Raw genomic sequence first — 11,380 nt, 5'->3', positions numbered from 1 at the left:
GACCCCAAAGTCAGTAAGGGTCGTGTACTCAATACGTACTATCAGCATGTGAAGTTTGAAGGTCCTGGACCTTTGACCTGGTGACCCCAAAGTCAGTAGGGGTCGTGTACTCAATAAGTACTATCATATCAGCATGTGAAGTTTGAAGGTCCTGGGTTCAGTGGTTCACAAGTAAAGTGCCTTCATGCAAAAAGTTAACGTTGTGACGAACTAACGAACGGATGGACAGTTGAAAACTAATATGCCTCCCTTTGGGGGCATAAAAAAAGAAAGACAAAAAGAAACTTTTATATAAAACAAATTTATTTCAAAATCAAAATAAGTACAATATCTATGCATCATATATATGTCAACAATTCAGTTGCAGTAATTGTATTTTGTTCGATTTTAATTATCTTAAAAACTCAATTCTTTTAATAAGAGGCTTAAATGGACATAACCTGCTCACCTGAGAAAGAACCTTAACCTACAGACCTTGCTTTTGTCAAAGTCTGGTGAACATCCTTCAAGTTTTATATCTTTAAACTCTGGTGATACATAGATCTGCATTCTCCCTATTGAGCTATGGGTTTTGGATTTGACATTTCATTCCAAAGGATTACTTTACAATTCCTGGCAGCGAAGTTTTCTGGAAAGTTAACTTTATGTTTCTATAAATGTAAAATAACTGCCAGAAAATTTTCCTTTTTATATGTCTCTTACTAATTTTTCTGTCAAGAAATGAAGCAGTTCTTGGGAAAATGCTATTTACAGAGTTTTTTCCTTTCTTAGGAAGATTTAAAAAGATGTCTACATTTTTTTTTCACTCTGGAAGCTCCTAAAAGGCGCAAATGACAGACACAGTACAGTCGCAATTGCTCATCCTTGACCTTTGGTTCAGATTTCTTTTTTAAATCAGAAATAAACACAATTTAAATCATTCAACTACCAAATACAATGAACCTGTTACTGAAAACAGAAGACAAAATGAAATTAAATAATGAATGATGCCAAAAAGAGGTATATATGCAATGACCATGATATTTATAATAAATGTGACATGATGTTCACATTATTTCTCATTAACATACACAGTGTTTACATTATCAAATGATAACTTGTTATGTTACACAATTAAGATATACATGTATAATACTATGAAACCAAATGGAATTATTGCTACATTAACAACAAACAATAAGCATAATTAACAAGCAAGCTTACCATAATTATCATATACAAAACTACTGAATGTACAGTATAATTCTGACATTTTCTCCTCTCTGTAATCAGAATAAACATAATATTAAAGTGTCTGCTAAAGGCTGTCACCATTGTTTTAAATTGGCAATCCAGAATATTGTATAAAAAAATAAATCTTAAACTAACAGGATTAAATGTACATTATCAAATAGTCAAGAAATAATCTCTCTCTTTAAAATGTCTATTTCTCTGTAACTTTATTCTCAATTAGAGTAACTTCCCTTTAGTCAGCCTTGCGTCAATGTTTTTTTAGGTTGTTAATTTATGTGCCATGAAATCATTATTATTTTTGGTAGTTAAACTTTCCTGGATTTTGTGGTTGCATCAATCAACGAAATTTACCCTTGCACAGCTAAATTTCTATAATGAACCTGTCCATCTTTCAATTTGGATAGTACTATTAACTGTTAAAAGGAGTGCTTACCAAAAAGATACTGACTGAATGGCAAAACAGTGCAGACCATGATCAGACTGTATGGACATGCAAGGCTGATCATGATCTGCACTGGTCACAAAGGCAGAATCGATCGTGTCAAGCATGGTTAGGGTTAAATCCACACAAACTAATACAATTCACATTCATATTTACTGATGAATTCATGTCCATACTAAAAGCAACTTTTGTCGAAACTACGAAATTTTACCCCTATCAAATTCATAAATTTTGTAAAAAAAAAAAACAAACAAAAAAACAGACAGAAAAAAATGCACTTTAGTCCTGTCTAATGTTTTATCTTCGTGTATGTACATCAAATCTTTACAGCGAAATTTTTCATGATATTATAATGAACTGTGACATAAATTTCCATTTTTTTATGTGAAATATTCCTGGAAAAGATATATTTTCATAAAAAACATGGGCTTAATGCAAATTTCTATGACAAAATAAAATGAAACAATATAAGATGGAAAAACTGTGGTCCTTTATACTGGTCACACAAATAATGTAGGAAAATAAATTAAGTCTGACAGAGTTGTTTCCCTTCAGTTTTAAAAAACTAAACTTTGACAGATAATTGAAAATGTGAAATTACAGAAAGGCAACCCTTTTCGGGACCATTTCTGTTAAAGTAATTATTCAAGGAAAAAATCTTGAAAATACAGGTTGTCTGGAATGCATTATTACCAAGATAAAACTGTTTGCATTTTGATTTTTTACTATACATATAACAAAATCCCTCTTCCTTGAAAGCTGGTTAGTAATGCAATGTAAATAATTTATATTAGTTAAGCACTTCTTCTGCAATAAGTAATTGAATACTTATATAACACACTGTATCATAAAGCACCATTCCTTCAAAATTTCATTTCTAAAAAAAACACCCCTAAAATCTATCTAACACCTGTGATGTACACATGAAAACTGTCACCACAAAACAGAATGTTTTTACAAACAATCTGGCACACGGACCATTCTAAGCAAACTGCAGCATACTCATATTTTGTTTTCTACTTTCATTTTTGAAAAAAATACCTTAGAATACCCGACGCTGAATTATAAATTTATTATAAATCAAATTTATTTCAGAAAATAATGCTACTTTCTCCGTGTTAATATGAAAAAAAAAAAGATGTTTGGTCATATCAAAATATAAACAAGAGCACCGCCTTGCGGATGCTGACGCTCATCTGATTTTTTTTGTATAATAGAAATATTGTCCTACCCATGATTTTTTAAGTCTAAAAAGGGCCATCACTCTTGCAAAAAGCAGGATAGAGTTATGTTTCTTGATGTACAGTGTCCACTTATGATGGTGAAAAACTGTTGCAAGTTTTAAAGCAATAGCTTTGATAGTTTATGAGAAAAGTTGACTTAAACATAATATTCAACCAAGAAAATGATTTTTCTATGTCCAAAAGGGGCAATAATTATTGCAAAAAGCAGGATGGAGTTATGTTGCTTGCTGTACAGGGTCAGCTTATGATGGTGAACAAGAGTTGCAAGTTTTAAAGCAATAGCTTTGATAGTTTAAGAGAAAAAGTTGACCTAAACATAAAACTTAACCAAGAAATCTGATATTTTCTAAGTCCAAAAGGGGCCATAAATCTTGCAAAAAGCAGGATGGAGTTATGTTTCTTGCTGTACAGGGTCAGCTTATGATGGTGAACAAGTGTTGCAAGTTTTAAAGGAATACCTTTGATAGTTTAGGATAAAAGCTGACCTAAACATAAAACTTAACCAAGAAAACTGATTTTCTAAGTCCAAAAGGGGCAATAATTCTTGCAAAAAGCAAGATGGAGTTATGTTTCTTGATGTACAGGGTCTGCTTATGATGGTGAACAAGTATTCCAAGTTTCAAAGCAAAAGCTTTGATAGTTTAGGAGATAAGTTGACCTAAACATAAAACTTAACCAAGAAATCTGATATTTTCTAAGTACAAAAGGGGCCATAAATCTTGCAAAAAGCAACATGGAGTTATGTTTCTTGCTATACAGGGTCAGCTTATGATGGTGAACAAGTATTCCAAGTTTCAAAGCAATAGCTTTGATAGTTTAGGAGAAAAGCTGACCTAAACATAAAACTTAACCAGGCAACGCCGACGCAGACGCCGACGCCGACAACCGCTCAAGTGATGACAATAACTCATCATTTTTTTTCAAAAAATCAGATGAGCTAAAAATGGAATATATTGGTAATAGCTAAGTGCATAGCAACAAAATTAAAAGGTAAAACTAATACATTGCATGTAGTCGAATAAGAATGCCCATTTTACAATAAAGTAGCAAGTTGTGTGTAGATAGCAACACACATTGTCTGATGTAGTATTATATTCTATGTATTCTAAAGAAAGCTTCTATGCATCAACAAAGACTCTATTCATTTTACATGCCTTAACACGGTGGCCTTGTAGGTAGGCAGAATATCTATGAAGTGCAGGTAAAAAGAAAAACCTAGATCTACAGGAACCTACAGTAGGACAGCATTTATATAACAGGATGTGCAGATTCTTTGCTCTTTTTTGACATTTTTAGCATTGTCTAATGTACATGTAGTATTATATTCTAATTTTAAGAAAACTTCTATAGAAGCAGCTATTAATGTAGAATGGCATGTTATGTGCACCTACTGAAAGTCTTGGTTCTTTCTGATTCCTGAGTTAGTGACTTAGGTTCTAAAGGTATAAGACTGAAGAGTAGCAGATTTGTATAAACTTGCAATGAATAAATATAAAAAGTCACTTAATTCATGCTTAATAAAGCATCAAACAAACAAATAATGACCTTGAAATGTATGACCTCTAAAGCAATACATAAGTTCCCAGTATTCATTCCTTGTTCATTTAATTGTCAGGTAATTTCCTTTTTTTAAAAAAAAAAAAACATTGATAAATCAAGAAGTTGAAATAATATTAAGATTGTCAAAAAGACCACATTATGCTTAAAAATAATATATTCGAAACTGTGACTTTACAGCTCAATAAAATTGTTGTTTGTAGTTTAGATGCTTAGAACACACAAAAAAAATGTTCCAAACAATAAATCAGGTGCCACATAATCTTTCAAGTTAGATGATATGGATTATAATATAAAGAAACAAAATTAAAATGGAAAGTATAACTTAACAAATGTAACAGTCAAGGAAAACAAAGAACAAACAAAAATTACAACTAAAATCAACCAGAATGAGAAAGATGAACTGAAACATACAAATTAGAAAAATGAGCCGCGCCATGTGAAAACCAACATAGTGACTTTGCGACCTGCATGGATCCAGACAAGCCTGCGCATCAGTGCAGTCTGGTCAGGATCCATGCTGTTCGCTAACAGTTTCTCTAATTACAATAGGCTTTGAAAGCGAACAGCATGGATCTTGACTAGACTGCGCAGATGCGCAGGCTGGTCTGGATCCATGCTGGTCGCAAAGCCACTATGTTGGTTTTCTCATGGCGTGGCTCAAATAAAGTTTGAAAAACTGCATAAAATAAAATCCTGGGCCTTGATGTAATAAAAGCTGAAATTGAAAACAGCCTTATAATGCAAGCCTTGCTAACTGTCCATTTTAAAATTGTGCTCAGAAGCTAGAGATTTTAGACTGGTCCCAAATACAGTTTTATAACCCCAGGCTCTGACTAGTTGTTTATATGCTCAAATCAGAAGCTGACTAAAACTAAACTAAGGTTTCCATTTACATGTTTCAGAAATTAACAAAACTTTGTGGTCTAAACAGAACACATCAATTTATTACAAAGCTGAACTAAAAACTTTCCCCTTAGAAGCTTTGCAATTTCTTCAGTTACCACTGAAATGCATTAAAAAGCTTTCAAAGTGTGTAAAGATATGTTTAGTGGCAAAACGTTTAATTCCTATAACACAAAATGCACAGATATTTTTTTAAAAGTCGCTAGTAATAACCAAAGATTATAAACTGTAGTTTGGAGACCAGTCCCAGACTGCACCATTGCCATTGGTCAATTTTAAATTTGTGGTCATAAACAACCAATCAGATGATGGGGTTTTTGTTCCAACCCAATACAAATCAGCACTTAGAACTTGATCAGCAGAACATAAAAAAATATGGAAGAAAAATACTAGAAAATATTGCACAAGAACAGATCACTATTTTTACACAAATAAAAGTAAAGAGATGTGGACAAGCAAGAAAACTAGTTAATGTTTGTTTCATCTCATCTGCAAAATATCATGGCATAAAATGAATTCCTATAGCTTTATTTCATAAATATTAAAAAAAAAAATATGTATTAAAATATCAATTTGTGTGTTAGCATGCTACAGTATGAACCTATTATACTGGGGTTTTAAAGAGATAATTATAGTTTTATATAAAATCTCTCCATAATCATATTAATTGATATTGTGCCATGCCATAATTGAAATATACAAAAGATATTTTTTGTTTGCTTGTAGTCTCGCTGGCAGAATTTTGGTTCTATGGCAACTTTCCACCTTTAATGGTGGAGGATGACACTAGGTATCGCCCTGGGCATCATTTCAGGCACAAGTGAGCACCTGGGTAACAGCCAGTTGGATGGCTTCCTGACATGATGGATTAATCAGGGCTGCAACCTGCAGAGGTTTGAAATCAGTGCCCTTCACCACTTGGCCAAAATGACCCTCTTAAAGAAAGAAATGATGATGACAACTTTAATTTAGAGTTCTGTTGTTTGCTTCTTTAAACAGTACTTTGGGCATGGTTAACAAATGGCCTAAATCATCCTAAATTTGTCCACAACTGAACATGCTGAAAATTTACTGCAGTATGATATGAGAGAAATTTTTAACCAGTTCTTGCTTGCATCCCCTTTTTGCAACACAATATCTCCTACCAAAACACATATTATCTCAGAAAGAAGTGGTTACTCAATGACATACTATACAGAAGTTGAAAGTTATTTACAACAATGAAATCATATTCTTGCTAGATATGTCTGAAGAAATATCAACATGTAAAACATAAATACAGACCATCCTCATGTATGCCTGATGATTAATATTTCACTGAAATAGACTCTTGAGAAAGGTAAGCTGCTACAAGAAGCCATGGGATTGAAAACAGCTTCCTTTCTAACCAGGCCTCTTCATTTGCAAAAAAAATAAATCTAACCTAAGACCTATCTAATAATCCTTTTCATTATGATATGGAACAAACTTGTTTAGCATAAACTTTTAAGTGGAAGTATAAATTATTTGAAGAAATATCACAAACAAGTTAGTAACTAATCTTTTTCAGAAATAGATGCTAATTTTTTCACTTAATATAGAAAGCAAGGTCTAACTACTCCAGCAATGACTAATGTTAAAGGAACATTTGACAAAATGGTTTCATAAAAATTTCAAAGCCTAATTCCAATGTTACATATCTTTTGTTGACAAGTCTCAGAATGAAAGCATTTCATTGGTCAATATCAAGACTTGGATCTATAACATCCAATCAAATGTTAGTTTCGAGACTGGTTTCCAAATTTACTTATATAACCAAGCCACCACCTGATAACATATTAGCAGACTTGTCAATGAATAACACTTACATTTTCTAATATTTGGCTGAAATAATGTAGGTTAAAAAAGTTAAATAAACTCGTAATGGAAAACATGGCAGTCTTAAAATTCAATATGGGTATGCAAATCCATAAAATAATGAATAAAACGGTCAATAAATATGTATTCTCCAAAAAGCAAGAACACAAAATATGCCATTTGTTATATATTGTTAGTGGACTTTGGTGCTTCACATACAAATTCTAGGCATGTATAGACAGGTTGAGAATTCATAAATATGGGGAAAAGCAATTTTCAAATACATGAGGTATAATGAAGTTTATTCTCAGTTTCCTTTTGAAAGTGAGCAAAATTGCAAATAAATCTTTTTTAAATCCTAAGCCTTACTATGAAAAGGAGTAACACATGGAAAAGATCCAATTTGGAGCAGAAAGAACACAAAGGATAGTTTATTTGTTTTGTTTGGATTTAAGGTACATCAACAGTGATCTTAGTGTGACTTTTCCAGCTTTTATGTTGAAAGAAGACCCCAGTTGTCAATTTGGGCACTATCTCAGGCATAGAAGGACATCAGGGTAAAACCACTGAATGACAAGCTGGTTGACCTTCTCACATGACAACCAATGAGGGGCTTGAGCCAACAGAGGTGAGGGGTAAGTCAGCGACCTTCACCACACAGCCTAGGATGCCCCCTTCATTATCTTCCTAACAATTCCTTCTAATGCCTTTTTACTACATTATACTAATGGTACAGACATAAAACATACACCATTATGCGGAAGAACAATTCCTGAAATGCTAGGGATTTAAATACTGCCCGGTAATGATTGCATATATGCATTACCCTTCACTTGTTTACATTTATGTACACAAAAATATGACATAACTTCACGTTTAATTTTTTGTACACAAAAATACGTCATTGCCATGATTCAAACATCAGGATGTTAAGAATGCTACCGTTATCAATATGTACATAAATAACTAACTTTTGCTACAATGAGAATAATTCATTTTGATACATGTACTTCATTAACTGCCATTCATTTTCCTTTTAAACACATATAATGCTGGAAAACTTTACCACTCAATATCCAACTATGCTAATAACTATACCATACTATTTCTAATCTTCTGGTTCAAAACTTGAATAGATTTCTATATTATCTCAGTTGTAAGAAATGTCATGAAATCTTCCCTATGAAGGAGATTTTGTGCACTTTTTTGTCCTTCATATCTAAAAATGTTTCAACAGAAGAAATCCATAACATACTTGTCATAGCCTTTAAAACACCTATGACGTAAAAAGTAGACCCCTCTTCATCAACCCTTCAGTCGAAATGGACGAGTTTATTTAAAAAATAAGGTTGAACAGACCATTGTTAAGAAACCATAATCATTCATTTCAAGAATAAGTCTTTATGCTGAGAGATAAGAAGTTCCACACTTTTCTGTTCCGCACCAACGGACATGAGACTCAACATGGGGTCCGAGTCTGGACTTCGCATCAACGTTGGAGCGAAAACTATCGCGAGGTTTTCAGATGTCATCATGTTCTTTGATTTCTGCTCAGTCACCCTGAAATAAAACATGATATCCACATGCTTATCACAACCAAAACAAATGATGAATAAAGCTATCAATGGCTGTAATTGATACCTCACTAGTACCACTTTGTCAGATATCATTTTATTACAGAGTTCAAGGGCATAACTCTGCAATTCCTTTTCACTGGAATCCATTCAAATTTTTGGAAAAAGTTGACACCATAATTTTTTTGCAACAGACCAACCAACTTTAGGTGAAGCTGATGATGAAAGCCACATTTTCAAAACAGGTTAGCTGGTTCTCAGCTTGCCAACTGTTTACTGCACTGAAAGAAAAGTAAAAACTGAAAGAGTAAATAAGGGGAGAGAACTCACCTTACTAAATGATTAATGAGATATTTCAAGGTTTGATAATGTGCTGGTGGTAATTTTGCCAAGCCTTCTCTCACCAACAATACTTTATCCTTCAGTTCTTCTTTGTCTGTGGATAGCAAAAAAATATCATTCAACAGTTTAAATTATGATATACCAGAAAAGAGAAAATGCAATCTTCCTTTTAGTATCAAAAGACACAAAAATAAATATAACTTAATTTAGGAACATTTTATCACATTTTTTATTCTACATTCAAAGCGCAACAACAAAATAAGAAAATAGTACGAGATGCTTCTATTTAAAATGCTGCCTCATATCTGTTCCATTAAGAGATGTCTATCTTTACACAGACATGCCTCTGTAATGGAACAACTGTACACATTCCCCAATGTCAGGTGCTCCATTTTGGGGACTTGTGTATGTGGAGAATATAACTTACTCATGCCCTCTATAATTCTCTTGTAACCATCAAAGGTAACGAGAGGTATAGGTAACAATCGGAAGTAAAGCTTCAATACACTTGTTATAGTATTGATGTCTTCATACTTCGCACTGCTTATATTGGTACATTCACCATCTGAAACATGTCAAAATATACAGGTAAGTAACAAATTCACAGTCCTCAGGTCTGTTCTTTATATTGTATTAAGGCCTGTGGTTCTATCTAGGTGCCAACTAATGTTTAAAATAATGCTTAGGTGAGAATGTTGGGTCCTGATGAAAAAAAAAATATCAAAAAACATTCCATAATCTAATCTGTGTTCATGTGACATAAAACAGAAAGAAACAAGTTATAAAATTTGTTGATTTTTTGTTTGATTCTTGTTGGATTTAAAATTCCAATACAAATTCAGGTCACATGGCGACCTTACAGCTTATTACGGTGGAAGAAGACACTAAGCCTACCTTTGGGCATTAATCCTGGCATGGTCAGACACCTGGGTAGAACCACTAACCTTCTGCAGTTATTCCACTAGCAAGCAGACTTGCAAAGTGGATATTTTCCATGACAATCTGACAGAAGACAGTGAGTCAGAAATCATTTAGTTTCTCTTCTTTCTTTTGATGGGGAAGTTGTCAGTAACATGCAGAGAAGAAATCAGCTCAGTTACAGATTCCAGGCTATCTAGACACCATTACATAACTGAAATGCTGTTGAAAAATCCAAATCCAGCTAAATCAATTAACTCAAACAAAAAAACATAGCTAAGTGGCATACTATGTCCTCAGTATGAAACTGTTGCCTCTGCTACTTTGTTTATAATCAATCACAATAGTTCCATGCCAATGTTGATGTTATACAGAGAAACACTGTCTGTGCATACTGAAAGCAAGAATTTGTATAACAGTATTACATTAAGTGCCTAATGTGTACATTACCTTTATCAAATGCCATTCTAATTTCCTCCACCTCATCATGTAGACCAGCTACACGGTAAAGTCCTTCAGCATCTAAACCTGTGTACAAAAATATATATAATTATGTATATTTTCCATTTGACAATTTGTAATATTGCTTTGCCACATAGTCAGATTCCGGCATTTGTAGTTTTTGATAGAAATGACTTTTTCTGTTTCTTACAGTTAACGGATTAAAACAATACAATTAGTTCATTGATCAATTTCAATGACAATAAAACTATAGAAACTTAGCAAGGTTACAATTTGGTACCAAGGGTACTATAAAATCATTTTGATGGCAAGTCAAGCTTTACCAACCTTTTATGCCCCAAAACAAAGGCATAGGAATCATAATGGCACTGTAGTTTGTTCATCTATCTAAGACATTTTATATTTCAGCTATAACATATTAACAATTTAAGAATATTCAATGAAACTTTACACAAATGTTAAGCATAATAAGACAATGTGTCAATATGCAAGTCTGGTCTGTACCTCCAAAGTCACAGGCAAAGACCCTTACCAACAGGCAAAGACCCTAACCCAGAGGCAATGGCACTCTTACAGTATTCATCACCTACTTAAGGCATCTCTTGTTTGTTTCTTGTGTTGGGTTTAATACTGTTTAAGGGTTTAATACTGTTTAAATTATACACTGCAGTGATTACACCTAACAGTCTCCCTATCTATTCAAACACTACTTATCTGACTCATGTAATAACTGACATAGTCTTCACAGTAATCTCAAATGGATCATGCATGTCCCTAGACAAATATCCAGAAACTTAAGAATGCAACAATTCAACCTTTCATTTGCAGTGCATATCTGTATGTGACTGTGACCGAGATTATACACC

The 11,380-nt window shown here is 33.2% G+C and overlaps 1 protein-coding gene across 4 annotated transcripts in view; it reads right to left on the bottom strand.

The window, feature by feature from the left end:
- Positions 1-282: 282 nt before the first annotated feature.
- LOC123561559 (N-chimaerin-like) overlaps positions 283-11,380 on the bottom strand; it is a 57,202-nt gene continuing 46,104 nt past the window's right edge. For all 4 annotated transcript variants that reach the window (XM_045354020.2, XM_045354022.2, XM_045354021.2 and 1 more), the window contains 4 exons: positions 10,503-10,580; positions 9,562-9,699; positions 9,123-9,228; positions 283-8,778 (listed from right to left, as the gene is read on the bottom strand). In XM_045354020.2, coding sequence (XP_045209955.2) covers positions 8,601-8,778; positions 9,123-9,228; positions 9,562-9,699; positions 10,503-10,580 — 500 coding nt within the window. In that variant the 3' untranslated portion in view covers positions 283-8,600. The remainder of the gene's footprint in view (positions 8,779-9,122; positions 9,229-9,561; positions 9,700-10,502; positions 10,581-11,380) is intronic.

Source organism: Mercenaria mercenaria, chromosome 10 (assembly GCF_021730395.1).
Source record: "Mercenaria mercenaria strain notata chromosome 10, MADL_Memer_1, whole genome shotgun sequence".
Classification (NCBI taxonomy): Eukaryota; Metazoa; Mollusca; class Bivalvia; order Venerida; family Veneridae; genus Mercenaria; species Mercenaria mercenaria.
This window is presented reverse-complemented; position numbering and strand designations above follow the sequence as displayed.